Source organism: Antennarius striatus, chromosome 8 (assembly GCF_040054535.1).
Source record: "Antennarius striatus isolate MH-2024 chromosome 8, ASM4005453v1, whole genome shotgun sequence".
In the NCBI taxonomy this organism is placed as follows: Eukaryota; Metazoa; Chordata; class Actinopteri; order Lophiiformes; family Antennariidae; genus Antennarius; species Antennarius striatus.
This window is the reverse complement of record NC_090783.1, coordinates 1827501-1842725: the sequence shown is the minus strand read 5'-3', so window position 1 is coordinate 1842725 and position 15225 is coordinate 1827501. Positions and strand designations below refer to the sequence as shown.

Here is a 15225-nt window from a genome sequence, read left to right as displayed (position 1 = left end):
GTGTATTTAATCCAACCTGAATCCAACCGCTGTGTATTTAATACGACCTGAGTCCGACCGCTCTGTGGCCTCGAGTCTCGATTGGCCGTCCGGTTTGGACCCGCGACTCCAACCACAGTCTCTCCTGATTTCACAAACCAAACACTGATTTCAGGAAACAACTTTTTTATCCAGACCCACAATTTGGGTTCAGTTCCCCCCACATTTGTCATCGTTGCAGCGTTTGTTTGTTTTTCCGAGGTCAGAACTTTTAGACTTTTGACCCGCTGACCCGGATCTTTGAGATCCGGTCGACCTCGGACGCGTTCCGAGTGTTAAAGAGGAGAGAGACTGGTACGGAGCTGTTGTTTTTTGTGTTGTTTACATCCCGCAGACAACAAATAATAACGGAATAGTAAACAATTAGGTCAGTTGTCATGGAGACGGAGGTCGATGGTCTGGAGCAGAACGACGATTCCTGTCCGCTCCGTCAGCGACGGCGGCGGCGGGATATGAGCCAAAAGCAGAGGTGCTTTTTGTTAAGCAATAAATGAATGAATGAATGAATAAATAGATAGATAAATAAATAAACAAGTAAATAAACACATAAATAAATAAACAATGGTTTTCCATTAGTGAAGATCTGCTTCACACCCAAACCACAACATCCACTCTGAGACGGGACAAGACAAGGTCAAACACTGCTCCACCCTACACAGTACAGCAACATGACACCACACACACACACACACACACACACACACACACACACACACACACACACACACACACACACACACGCAGGTACAAGCTCACTTTACCTCTCCGTCCACAAAGCCTCGTGGGAACGGTGACATCATCCACTTTGTTTCTTCGCCGCTGTCCATCAAAGCAGACAATGAGGTCACGGGGGTTAAGCCCCGCCCTCCAGGTGGAGCCCCCGCCTGTGGGCCGGATAGGGTGGCCGCCTGGCTTCGCTATCGCGTAACACACCCTGACAAAGGTTGATACCTGGAGTGTGTTTGATAGAAAGGGAGGCGGGAGGGTTTGGGTTCTCTGTTGGAAGGAAGTGATGAAGCTAACAGGAAACTGTTAGCGTTTAGCATTTCAAGCAGTGTTAGCATTCAGGGTAAAAGTGTGTGTGTCAATGCTAACGGCTAGCTTTGTCGTTCTAAAAGTAGTCCTGAAATTTGAGCCTTGAACTCATCACTGACAGGTGAACCGGATGGGGCGTGAAAGTAATGACCCCACCCACTCTGCGTCATGTGACCCCATCACACTGCTTCTCTTTCCTGACTGGCTCTTGTTTGGTTTCCAGAGACCTGAATGGGAACAACCTAACGACTGTCGTCAAGGCGGACTTCTCCGGTCTGAAGCACCTCAGAGTCCTGTAAGTCGACCACGCCCCTTCTGGTAACCATGGCAACATCGTGTTTGTTTGTGTTTATTCATGCCTTATTCGTCCTCCGATAAATGACCGACTTCCTCCAGCAGGATTCCTTCCTTGTGTTTTTCCTGCTTCAGGAATGTGGGAGTGATGGCGAGCGTTGGGCCGGGGGCGGCGGCTTGTTTGGTGTCGGCGTCAGTTAGAGTTACTGCAGGGCGGGGCCTAACCGCGACCTTTTGACCCGTGAATGTGGAGCATTCTGGGTCTGAGGGGGTGGGGGTTGCCGATGCTGGGGGATCAGGTGATGGACATGAGGTGTGAAAAGGGTCACACCCCCGGAGACGGGAATGAATTAGCAGCCTGCCGTCGTCCAGAGGGGGCGGAGCCTGACGCCGCAGGATGAGCACAGAGTGATCAAACGTTACCAGGGCAACCATGTTTTCATTGTGATTGATCGCCTCATCAATCAGGGCGTGTATGTTTGTCTTTTTGTTTGTTTGGTTCTTTGTTTGTTTGTCTTAAAATAATGCTTTTTTAAAATCTTTTAACCAACGTGGAGTCACATGACTTTAAAACAGAGTCTGATTACTCTTGGGATACCTGATGTTTGTTTGTTTGTTTGTTTGTTTGTTTGTTTGTTTGTTTGTTTGTTTGTTTGTTTGTTTGTCCTCCTGCAGACACCTGATGGAGAACCAGATCGTTTCCGTGGAGCGGGGAGCGTTTGACGACCTGAAGGAGCTGGAGAGGCTGTGAGGGAAACGCCGTCGAACCCTCGACCCTCCGCTCGTCTCTGTCTGATTGACTCTGATTGGTTCTCCTGGCTGATTGATTCTGATTGGTTCTTCTGTTTCCTCAGACGCCTCAACAAGAACCGTCTGAGTCAAATCCCAGAGCTGCTGTTCCAGAAGAACGAGGTCCTGACCCGCCTGTGAGTCCAATGCCTCTGATTGGTTCTAGACCAACACCTCTCCTCTGATTGGTTCTAAACCCTACAATTCCCTCTCCTTTGATTGGCTCCTAAGCCTATACTTCTCTTCTCTGATTGGTTCTCCCATCTGTTCTCTCTGACCTGACATTTGATCAGTGATCTATCTGTTAACTGTTTGATTGACTGTGAGTTTAGAACCTGAAGTCTGCTAACAACATGAGCTAACGCTGTTAGCAGATGGTTCTGTTTGGTGTTTGGGGGTCGGACCGGCAGCTCGCTGTGGTCCTGGTTCCTCTGGTGTTGGTCCAGTTGGTGGGTTGGTCTGAACCCCCTCAGAGACCCAGAAGCTTCAACTGTTGGTGACAAAACCAGTTGTTGTTGTGAACGTGTGTTGGTGGAGAGGGATGAGGAAGGTCTGTGCCTCGTAACAAACACACACATACACACACACACACACACACACACACACACACACACACACATACACACACACACACACACACACACACACACACACACATACACACCATGACAGAGTGCTTCATTAACTGATCCTGATCTGCTGTGTTTTTGTTTGTGTGTGTGAAGGAAGCACGGATGAACAGGTGTGTGTGTGTGGGTGTGTGTGTGTGTGTGTGTGTGTGTGTGTGTGTGTGTGTGTGTGTGTGTGTGTGTGTGTGTGTGTGTGTGTGTGTGTGTGAGATTCCTGATTGTTTGATGTTTGCCTTTTTGGCAATTTCACACTCTGCCTCCCATCAGGGGATGCCGAGATGGACTTGGCGTGTTCGATCAATCAGCTCTCCCTCACACTCACACATACACACACACACACACACACACACACACACACACACACACACACACACACACACACACACACACACACACACACACACACACACACACACACACACACACCTTATGTAGAACCATTAGCACTTCTCCCTGCAGGAGTGATTCCTCGTCCTCCTGCTGTGCTGATGGACTTCATAAAAGCTGACGTCCCTTGAAACACACACACTTACACACACACACACACACGCACACACGCACGCACGCACACACACACACACACACACACACACACACACTCTTTGTCTACTTCCTGTCTCTCTGCCTTCTCACTTTCTCCTTTGTTTCTCTTGAATTGTTCCTTATTTCCTCCAAAAAGCATCATCTGTTTGCTTGTTTGTTAGTTTGTTTGTTTGTTTGTTTGTTTGTTGGCATGATGGGGGCTGGTCCCATTCAGTTTGTGTGTGAATCTAGTTTTCGTTTTTTTTTTTATTCATCGTTCTTTAATATTTTTTCGTATTCCCGTGACACGTTTCAGACGTGGATTCGGTCACCGTGGAAACGGTCGGTCGTCAGGTTTTACTTTATAGAGTAACGAGACTTTAAAAACAAATAAAAGCTTTTAAAATTCCTGATTCCTCTTTGTTTGTGAACACATTTAAAGATGCTCTCGGCTGATTGGCTGAGCTAACTACCAGCTTTATTTATAAAACCCCGACCTCTGTTCACCTGTGCAGTGGTTCACGTGGTGCGTTCAGGTGCGCTCGTTCCTTCCTACGCTCCAGCTGTTGTCACATGACCACCTTTGTGACGCTGCTGCGGTTTGTTTCCTGCCTCTTTGTGTCTTCTGGGTTTGTCGTCGGTCTTTTGTCGTCCGGTAGGTCGTGTGAAGGATCGGATCCACGCCCAGCGACGGGTCTTTGTGTGCACTGATGATACCCAGAGGCTCCCAGGGGCAGCAAAGAATTATGGGAGAGAGGCTTCATGTCACACACACACACACACACACACATGTACCCTCACCTTGACCTGGAGGTGAACTCTGTGGATGGATGGGGTTCCACGCAGACGTTAGCTGTTAGCGGGTCCAAACAGGGTAATTTATGGAGCCTAACTAAATGTTTTTGAAACAGAAATTAATTGTTTTTTTAAAAGTAACTAGCTCAAAAAGGTCTCAAAATGTTGGAAAGCTAGGAAAGGAAATGTGAAAAAAAAAAAAAAAAGGAAAAATATCTGATCTAAAATGTAGATTTTTAAGCCTAAAGTCGGCGGTAGGTGATCCTGTTAGATGTTTAAGCCACGCCTTTATGGCCCGGTTGTCACGGCAACCTTTAAAAACATGCAGAACCTTGTAGGACCCCTTCTCTAACTTATATTTAAATATAAAAATCCGCATGTGATAATTGTTTCCTGCTTGAGGTGATGGACACACAGAGGAGCGTTCACGTGGACTTGCTATTAGTGGGAAAACTGAGCGACTAAAAGCAGCCGCTGAGCATCTGATCAAATTTCAAAACAAACCAGCGTGAGCCGACTTCAGTCGTTAAACTGACGGCGATGGGAAAACGTTTGACTTCACAGCGTTTCTGATCGGCTGAAACGGGTGTGAATGGGTTCTCGTCTCGTTTCCCCGCGGCTTCGGGAGCGCCGCCGCTCTCATTAGCCAGAGCGACAGCGGCGTCCTAATTAGCTCGGCTGACTGGCACCCGAGGACGGCTAATTATCGGCGTGAAGCTAACAGCGACGGAGGCTAACCTGAAGGTGACCTCGCTGTTGTTATAGAGGGAAGGGGGCGGGGTTGCTGCAGCGATACGTCCATATTAGGACATGAAATGAGGGTTGGCGTTGGCGTGATTATCTTCATGCATGAGGAGAATGTGGAACATTTGAATCAGGCGCTCAGCCGTCGCCGTGGGTCCAGACGGCGTCTGAGGGGGAGGTCACCTCAGGAGCGCTGGCCCCGCCCCCCTCCCATCAGGTCCAACGCAAAGAATGCAATGGGAAAGGCATGATGGGAAAAAATATTAGAGCAAGAGAGCGTGGAGAGGTGAGGGAGTGAAGAAAGAAAAAGAACAAGTGAAGGAAAGATGACAATAATAATAATAATAATAATAAATTAAACAATAATAAATTAAATAATATAATTATAAAATACATAATAATAGTAATAATAATACCAATTACAGTAAGTCATCATCATCATCATCACTAAAATAATAATTCTAATTATTAAAATAAATAATAATAACAATAACAAATGGTAGTAGTGGTAGTAGTAATAAAAGTAATAAAACAATAAATTAGATAGTAATAATAATAATAATAGTAATAATAATAATAATAATAAATTAGCATCATTATCATCATAAATAAAATGTTAATTATAAAAATGGAAATAATAATAATGATAATAAAACTAATAATAATAATAATTACAACAGTAATAAAACATGAGAACTGAAGGAGAGAGAATAAAGAAAGGTCATTCCCATTCAGCACCCATGCTGTTGAGAGTTTGGCCTGTTGCCACGGTTACAGCCTCCCTCCTGTCATCTTTTCTTGAAACTTCATCCTTAGCGTGTGTAGCGTGTTTGCGGTGTGACATGCTCTGGGTGTGTTGAATGAAGGCCTAACCATGTTTCCTGTGGTTGTTGTGTGAGGCTAATATTTAGCATGTGTGTGTGGCGTGTTTGCGTGTCCGTGTCGGGTGTGTGCATTTATGTGTGTGTGTGTGTGTGTGTGTGTGTGTGTGAATCTTTGGAGGGCAAACGAGAGGCGGACTGTTTTCAAGGATGACAGTTTGGGAGTTTACCTCGGCGTTTGGCTGTGTGTGGGCGGAGCTAAGCGACCTATGGTGGCGTAAACCTGCACTCACACAGATGTGTGTGTGTGTGTGTGTGTGTGTGTGTGTGTGTGTGTGTGTGTGTGTGTGTGTGTGTGGGTTTCTCGCAGGTCGTCCTCTTCAGCCGTGGTTTCTCTGGTGGACCGCTGTGGTCTTATTGACTGGTTTTATTGAGCTTCACATCTGGTTTCACTTCCATTTCTCTTTTCTCTCGGTCGGATCTCCGCTCCGATGCTTTTGTCGGAAACGTCTTGAAATCGTTCTCACGTCTCCTAGAACACAGTGTGGTCAGCCGTCCCTCGAAGGGTTAAAAACACCATCTGGATCGTCCTGGTTCTGATTCTGATCCTGGTTCTGATTCTGATCATGGTTCTGATTCTGGTTCTGATCATGGTTCTGATTCCGGTTTTGATCCTGGTTCTGATCATGGTTCTGATCATGGTTCTGATTCTGGTTCTGATCATGGTTCTGATTCTGGTTCTGATCATGGTTCTGATCATGGTTCTGATTCCGATTTTGATCCTGGTTCTGATTCTGGTGTTGATTCTGGTTCTGATCCTGGTTCTGGTTCTGATTCTGGTTCTGGTTCTGGTTCTGGTTCTGGTTCCTGTTCTGGTTCCTGTCCTGATCCTGATCCTGATCCTGGTTCTGGTTCTGGTTCTGATCCTGATTCTGATCCTGATTCTGATTCTGATTCTGATTCTGATTCTGATTCTGATTCTGATTCTGATCCTGATTCTGATTCTGATTCTGATCCTGGTTCTGGTTCTGATCCTAATTCTGGTTCTGATCCTGATTCTGGTTCTGGTTCTGATCCTGGTTCCGGTTCTGATCCTGGTTTCTGATTCTGGTTCTGATCAGACATGACCTGATGTGTTCATTATCAACCGTTTCAAAGGGTTCCTGAACCAGATCCAGAGGACCATGCAGGTTTTTCTAAGGGGTCAAAGGTCACAAGAGTTCTCTGGCTCCTTGATGTGATGATATTATGGTCTGTCGAGGTGAGGGGGGGGGGCATCGTGGACGGAGTGGGAAAGTTTACCTTTCTCACCCTCCTCTGTGAGACGGAGGAGACGGATGGAGGCGGGAGACGGATGAAGACACGACCAGAGACGAGGAAACAAAGAGAGGATGGAGACGGGGGGGGGGGAGAGATGGAAGGGGAGGGGGGAGAGCGGGGGGGGAGAAAGGGGAGGGGGGGGTGGAAGAGAGGATCAGAAAAAGAATAGAGAGCAAATATTATGAGACTCCCTACTGTCCACACACACACACACACACACACACACACACACAGACACACACACACACACACACACACACACACACACACACACACACACACACACACACACACACACACACACACACACACACACACACACACACACACACACACACACACACACACACACATCCAGCTGTGACCAGTGTGTGTTTCCCTCCAGTAAACATCATAACCACCTTTCTGGTGTCCCGGCAACAGATGCCTTGACAACCTGATGGGAAAGAATTTATTGTGTGTGTGTGTGTGTGTGTGTGTGTGTGTGTGTGTGTGTGTGTGTGTGTGTGTGTGTGTGTGTGTGTGTGTGTGTATCAGAGACACGATGCAGAGGCGTTGAAAGGCGTTAAATGGAAACATCTACGGCGTTATCATCTATGCATGAATACATAAGATGTTAAAAATGCTTTATAATCAGGTCGTAAACACTTCATGAATCATTTGTAAACAACTGTTGACGTTGTTGTCAACAACCTATGTGAGTTATGGCAGCTTAAAGATGTTCACAACCTGAATGAATTTGTTACGAAGTGTGTTCATAAGGCCTTCATAGCAGGTTATAACACGCAGTGAAGCGTAATTCTTTGCAGGGATTTACAAAAGAAATGAGAGGAGGAAGAGGAGGCTGAAGGAGACGCTTCACATGTGACAAAGACAAATGATCAACGACTGAAGTGATCAATAGCAGTAATCAATAGAAATAGTGATCAACAGCAGTTTAAACGGATCAATACAGCTTCTGATGGTTCAGCGTCTCCAGTTCTTCCTGATCCAGATCCAGCTTCTGGTTCCTGAGGAATCCCGTTCCTAATGGACAGACTTTAGTTCTGGATTATTCCTGGTTTCCTCGTCAGGATTCTGGACTCAGAGTCTGGATCAGACGGTTTGTCCCGGAATCCCAGCTGGAAGCTCTCAAGAAGGAGGATCGTAAAGTTTCGCCTCTGAATCAACAAAACAGCAGCATGAAAAGATCGTGATGAACGACCCACCAGAGAGTCCACCACCTCCACGGGTTCCTGGTGTGGGGAGAAGAGGACATGAGAGGACAGGATGGAGAGAGGATGAAGACATGAGGAAGACATGATGAAGGCATGGTGAAGACATGATGAAGACATGATGAAGACATGATGAAGGCATGGTGAAGACATGATGAAGACATGATGAAGACATGGTGAAGGCATGATGAAGGCATGGTGAAGACATGATGAAGATGTGATGAAGACATGATGAAGGCATGGTGGAGACATGATGAAGACATGATGAAGACATGATGAAGATGTGATGAAGACATGATGAAGACATGATGAAGGCATGGTGAAGACATGATGAAGACATGATGAAGACGTGATGAAGACATGATGATAACATGATGGAGACATGATGAAGACATGACACAGACATGATGACGACATGATGTAGACATGATGAAGACATGATAAAGACATGACGTAGACATGATGAAGACATGATGTAGACATGATGTAGACATGATGAAGACATGATGAAGACATGATGAAGACATGATGAAGACATGATGTAGACATGATGTAGACATGATGAAGACATGATGAAGACATGATGAAGACCTGATGAAGACATGATGAAGACATGACGTAGAGATGATGAAGACATGATGAAGACATGATGAAGACATGACGTAGACATGATGAAGACATGATGAAGACATGATGAAGACATGATGAAGACATCATGTAGACATGATGAAGACATGATGAAGGCATTAATGTTACTTTATGAGGTTATTCAGAAACAGAACCTCCTTCATGGTGGACAGAACACGAGAGTAGAACATAAACATTTGTGTGTGTGTGTGTGTGTGTGTGTGTGTGTGTGTGTGTGTGTTGTGCGTCTCAGTGAGTGTGTGTCTGACGTTAATGGAGTGTGTGTGACGTCCTCCAGGGCCGCCGTCCTCTCCTTCATCCCTCACTCATCATCTTCCGTCATTCTGTAACCAGATGGTTGTGAGTTCAAAGGTCAAACTGTTTCCTGTTTGTTCAGGGACCTGAGCGAGAACTTCCTCCAGGCCATCCCGAGGCGGGCCTTCAGGGGAGCCGCCGACCTGAAGAACCTGTGCGTACACAAACACCACAGAAGAAGAACTGGTAACCCGTTGGTTTTTATGAACTGAACTGGTTTTCCTGTCGTTTCCCAGTCAGCTGGATAAAAACCACATCAGCTGCATCGAGGAGGGGGCGTTCCGAGCGCTGCGCTCCCTGGAGGTCCTGTGAGTACCCTCGCCGCCGAGCGGAACGTTTGTGTTGATTGTTTCCTCCTGGTGACCATGGCAACCAGACGTCTCCGTCTCTTCCAGCACGCTGAACAACAACAACATCAGCAGCATCCCCGTCTCCAGCTTCAACCACATGCCCAAGCTCCGGACCTTGTGAGTCCTATACGTGCCAGTGCACTACATTACCCACAATGCCACGGGGGCTTCTCTCCTTCACCCGTCCCTCTCCTCCCAGCCGCCTCCACTCCAACGCCTTGCGGTGCGACTGTCACCTGGCGTGGTTGTCGCCGTGGCTCCGGCAGCGGGCGGCTTTGGGCCTCTACACCCAGTGCAGCTCCCCCCCGGCCCTCAGGGGCCTCAACCTGGCCGAGCTGAGGAAGAGCGACTTCGCCTGCTCAGGTATGGGGGGGCCCAGGTGGGGGGGCTGGTGATGGAGGGGCGAATGACGGAGGAGAACCGTTCATTGTGTGTCTGCAGGTCACGGCGGCAGCGCCTTCGTCCAGCCCTGCAGCCTGGCGTCGGGGTCGTGCCCCCCCATGTGTTCCTGCAGCAACAACATAGTGGACTGTCGGGGGCGGGGGCTCACCGCAATCCCCGCCCACCTGCCGGAGGCCATGAGCGAAATGTGAGTTCAGACGATGATGCCAACAAAACCATTTAAAATGAATCTTTGGTGAAATTTCAAATTTCAAATTTCAGAATTTCCCATTGAAATTTGAAAATTTAAAATGTAATTTTAAAATTAGTTATATATTATTATTTTTTTGAATTTAATTAAAAAAAAATTAAAATAATTTTTAAAAATTCACTTTGAAATTTTAAAATTAGTTATATATTATTATTATTTTGAATTTAATTTTAAAATTAAAAAAAATTAAATTCACATTGAAATTTTTATTTTTAATTTTAATTTTAAAATTAATTATATATTTTTTTAAAAATGTAATTTTAAAAAAATTTAAATAAAAAAAAAAATTCACATTGAAATTGTAAAGTTCTAAAATTTCTGAATTTTAGAATTACAATACAGTAATAATAGTAATTTCTAATAAGTTCCCCATGGGCGTCATTACAGTTCATTAAATTAAAATTAAATTGAAAAATTAGAATGTAGAATTCTATAAATTATTTATTTATTTATTTATTTATTTTTTAATTTGAATTTTGTCTGGTCACCAGGGAAGCAGCCTTCAAAATCTGCTTTTAAATCTACCACAAATTCATAACTTCTTCCAATATCAGAACTAAAAATTCAATTTTTTTATATTAAATTGTCAAAAAAAATGGTATTTTTCTGTAAAACTTTGCATCATTTTTCAGATTCTACCTACAAATGACCTCCACATAGAAGGGTTAAATCATTAGAAAAGCATCTCGCTTGTTGCCTAAATGAATCTTAGAGATGTAAATGTGACCGGGACCCCCTGCTGGTAGATGTAGTTCTTTAATGGCCTCCGTCTCTCTCTGTTCTAGACGTCTGGAGCAGAACGGCATCAAGTCGGTTCCTCCGGGGGCCTTCACCTCCTACAAGAAGCTCCGTCGGATGTGAGTCCTCTGAAGCGCTCGTAAATATTGCCTCAGGTCCAAGCGCCGCCGCTGAATTTACCCGCCAATAAAAGGTGTAAAAACGCCTGTTTAAATCTTGTTTTTGCACCTTGGGGCGTTTGGAGGCTCGGAACACGTTTCATGTTTTACTCTTTCATGTTTCTCTCTTCAGAAGCTCCAGAGATGTTTTCTCGACTAAAAAAGGAATATTCCTCTAGCTAAGCTAACACCAGCTAGCCAGAGACGCCGTCGGGGCCGCGGGGGCAGCGGGTTTCAAACCCTCGTCTGCCAGCTGGACCGTTACGAACAAGCTGTGGTTTTTTTTCCCAACCAGACATAACAAACAGCCTCACGGAGAAGCGCTTGATTTACGTCAGGGGGGCGATTGAACCAAGCCCCTTCTCTTGGGACTTCGCGTGACGAATCAAACGCTTTCTCGCTGCTGAATTCACACTCGACCACAACAATAATCCAGCTTCTCAGGCCTGTTTTTATTTCCCTTCCTCCTTCTTGTGGTTTTTGTTTTGTCCACTCTCTCTCCTCTTTCTTCTCCTCCGTCTTCATTCTGCGGTTCTTCCTCTCCGTCTCGCCACGGCCGTCTGACATCATCACCGCGAGACTTTCCCCAAACCCGTAAGAGAAAGAGAGGGGAGGGGGGGTTGATTGCATTTCCAGGCCGATCGTGTTCTGACGTTTGAGCGACGGTTTGGCCGGCCGGTCGGGCGGGTCTTGCTGTCCTCGGGTCGTACGCTCCACTTGTCTCATCCAGAGGGTTTTCTGCTTTTTAAAAAAAGTTTTTTATTCCATTCAATTTGATTCGGAGGTTTGGGGAAAAAATGCAAAAAAAAACGGAACCACGTTTGAACCGTAGAGAGAAAGAAACGCAACACGAAACAGCTTCTCATTGACGAATAGTCTTCACTGTGGCGCCTTCACCGCAACACACACACATGTTAACGCTCCGGGCATGAAACCCACAACCAATCAGAGCAAATGATTGATTTAGTGCAATTTTGATTGGTTGTTTCGTTCAGACTCTGGATTCCTGTTTGATAAATAAAGTGGACTGGATTGGATCTCTGCCTGGTGAGCACTGATTGGTCTGCATACTGGATACAACTAAATACATCTACAGCCAATCACAGCATCAAATGCACGCTATTGGGTGTCGCTGAGGAGGCGAGGCCAAAAAGTAGGATCTTTCAAAAATGTTTCAAAAGCATTAAAAGGCAAATGTTTGATTGATTGATTTAGATTTAAGTATCTAGACCCAACTAATCAAAACTAGATTGTGATTAAAGGAGGCGGAGCCAAACCCTTTAAATGGTCAGTTTTCGAAAGTGACGACACTGAAAAGGATGATGACAACTTGATTAAAATGAATGCGATGAATAATGATGTCATCAAACAACAGGAAGTCACCAACCCCAGATGAAACAGGAAGTTTCCTGTTCGGACAGGAGGCAGAAATCCATCTTTCACCTTTTATATCCAATCAACATACAGCATTTTCATCTTCAAAAAGTGTTTCAGGATGTTGTATCTAAAGTGTGTTTGTGTGTGTGTGTGTGTGTGTGTGTGTGTGTGTGTGTGTGTGTGTGTGTGTGTGCGTCTCCTTCCCAGAGACCTCAGCAACAACCAGATATCGGAGATCGCTCCCGACGCCTTCCACGGCCTTCGCGCTCTCAACTCCCTGTGAGTGGCACCAGATTGTCTCACTGTGTGTGTGAAGGAACATTTGGTTCGTGATGACAGTGTGTGTGTGTGTGTGTGTGTGTGTGTGTGTGTTTACACACATCACATATGCCTGCACCACGTGTGTGTGTGTTCCTGCATCTGTTGGGCTGAATAATTCAAACATGGCGCTCGCGGTCTGTGAACACGTCTTCCTCAAGAACTCTCAGGACTTAAAGACGGTGACAGCAGGTGTGTGTGTGTGTGTGTGTGTGTGTGTGTGTGTGTGTGTGTGTGTGTGTGTGTGTGTGTGTATGTGTGTGTGTGTCAGAAACACTTTCTATCTTGCAGTATCTACTCAATAGTGCTTCTCCAGTGAGGTCATGTTTGGTGCATGAACTTGATATAGTGATTACCTCAGCTGTACTCGACTTATGGACATGTATTTGTAAATCTAGAACCTCAAAAGACTGAAAGATGGAGTCTTAATTCACCTTGTTTGACCTTGACCTTTTATATAAAGTTTGTCTATGGGAAAAGTGCATTTTGAATCCCAGGGGAAATCCGTCCTGCAGTTCCGCAAGTGGCCACCAGGTGAAACCTAAAGAAAGCAGCCTGGTCATATTGTACCTCGCATGGTTTTTCCGCTGGAATAAGAGTTTAGCTTTTGGTTTATTGTTAATATATTATTTGTAAGAGGTGACAGACTGAAGGTAAATAAGTGTAAACAGGTTATTTTTGTTTTGCAGGGTTCTGTATGGCAATAAGATCACGGAGCTGCCCAGCGGAGTGTTTGACGGCCTGGCCTCTCTGGAGCTTCTGTAAGTCAAACTTCAACATGTTTTTTATTCGTATGAGCAGACATTTAGAAGCTCAAGGAACTCAAATGCACAATTTTATGCATTGTAAAATAAAAATACATTTTGGTTTGTAAGGTTTCCGGACCATCTCCCTTCCTCATGCCTCTAAGTCCACTGGGGTTTGCCTCCAGCAACCCCTGTGACCCACAAAAGTGGAGGAAGTAGTACAGAAAATGAAAGAATGAATGAATGAACTAGTCAGGAATAACAATATGACCACCGATGGGTGACGTGAGTAATGCGGTATCTCAGTCAGATAAGATAAGACAGGCAGGAAGTAAAGATTTTGTCCAGGAAACACATCCCAGGGTAAAGATCTGAGGACTTTGACTAGATTCAAACTGTGACGACGACACGATTGGTCAGAACATCTTCAAACCCGGTCTTGTTGGGTGTTGGTACGCACCAACTTATTGCGTTGACCTCCGCTATGATCCCGATCCAGTCGAGCATTAGTTTGGTTTTCCATTGGTTTGATTGGCGCCACATGAGCTACGTGATGATGTAACGTCATCCTGAACTCTTTCTGTTGTGTCTATCAGGTTGCTGAACGCCAATAAGATCCACTGCATCCGAGCGTCGGTGTTCAAAGACCTGGAGAACCTGGCGCTGCTGTCGCTGTACGACAACAAGATCCAGAGTCTGGCCAAAGGCACCTTCAGCGCTCTGCACAGCATCCAGACCCTGTGAGGAGCCACTTCCTGTTTTAGCTCGTCTACGCTTCCCATTCATTCAATCTGATGTCCTTCCCCCCTGTGGTTTCCCATCAGCCACCTGGCCCAGAACCCCTTTGTGTGCGACTGTAATGTGAAGTGGTTGGCCGACTTCCTGCGGTCCAACCCCATCGAGACCAGCGGCGCTCGCTGCGCCAGCCCCCGCCGCCTCGCCAACAAACGCATCGCTCAGATCAAGAGCAGCAAGTTCCGCTGCTCCGGTCAGTGAGGGGTGGGGGTGGGTGGAGACAGGAAGTGACAGTCTGGCGTTTGAGTTTTGAGACTCCTTGCTTTACATCCTTAAAAATGTTAAATTGTAAAAACTTAACTTAAAAAAAAACGCACAAATTAAAAATTAAAAATTACAATTTTTTAAAAATTTTAAACTGTAAGAATGTAAAAAATTAAAAATGTAAAAATGTAGACACTATATGAAAATGTAAAATTTTGTTCATTTTAACATTTTGACAGACGTTTTTTTTCCTTCCGTTCTTTTTCACGACAGCGAAGGAGCAGTACCACATCCCAGGTGACTATGTTTGTGTGTTCTAGTCCCATTTTGTCTCGTCCTGCCTCCTTAATTTACATTTCTTGATAATTAATGAAAATACTTGAAGGTTCTGAACTTTTAACTTAAAATCTTTAAGGTTTTAAAACATATTACGAAAAAGAAGAGAAAAATTAATGTGTGTGTGTGTGTGTGTGTGTGTGTGTGTGTGTGTGTGTGTGTGTGTGTGTGTGTGTGTGTGTGTGTGTGTGTGTGTGTGTGTGTGTGTGTGTGTGTGTGTGTGTGTGTGTGTAGGTGCTGACGACAGGCGTCTGAGCTATGAGTGTAACAGTAAGCCGGTGTGTCCGGCCAAGTGTCGCTGCGAGGCCAACGTGGTCGACTGCTCCAACCTCCGCCTCACCAAGTTCCCTGAACATCTGCCCCCCTCCACCGAGGAGCTGTGAGACACACACACACACACACACACA

The 15225-nt window shown here is 45.4% G+C and overlaps 1 protein-coding gene across 2 annotated transcripts in view; it reads left to right on the top strand.

The window, feature by feature from the left end:
* Positions 1-15225, top strand: part of LOC137600256 (slit homolog 1 protein-like) — a 35524-nt gene that overhangs the window by 5734 nt on the left and 14565 nt on the right. For both annotated transcript variants that reach the window (XM_068321776.1, XM_068321775.1), the window contains exons 2-16: positions 1298-1369; positions 2044-2115; positions 2223-2294; positions 9227-9298; positions 9381-9452; positions 9540-9611; positions 9694-9857; positions 9936-10083; positions 10932-11003; positions 12627-12698; positions 13427-13498; positions 14080-14223; positions 14308-14471; positions 14756-14779; positions 15053-15197. In XM_068321776.1, the coding sequence (XP_068177877.1) occupies positions 1298-1369; positions 2044-2115; positions 2223-2294; positions 9227-9298; positions 9381-9452; positions 9540-9611; positions 9694-9857; positions 9936-10083; positions 10932-11003; positions 12627-12698; positions 13427-13498; positions 14080-14223; positions 14308-14471; positions 14756-14779; positions 15053-15197 (1437 nt within the window). The remainder of the gene's footprint in view (positions 1-1297; positions 1370-2043; positions 2116-2222; positions 2295-9226; positions 9299-9380; positions 9453-9539; positions 9612-9693; positions 9858-9935; positions 10084-10931; positions 11004-12626; positions 12699-13426; positions 13499-14079; positions 14224-14307; positions 14472-14755; positions 14780-15052; positions 15198-15225) is intronic.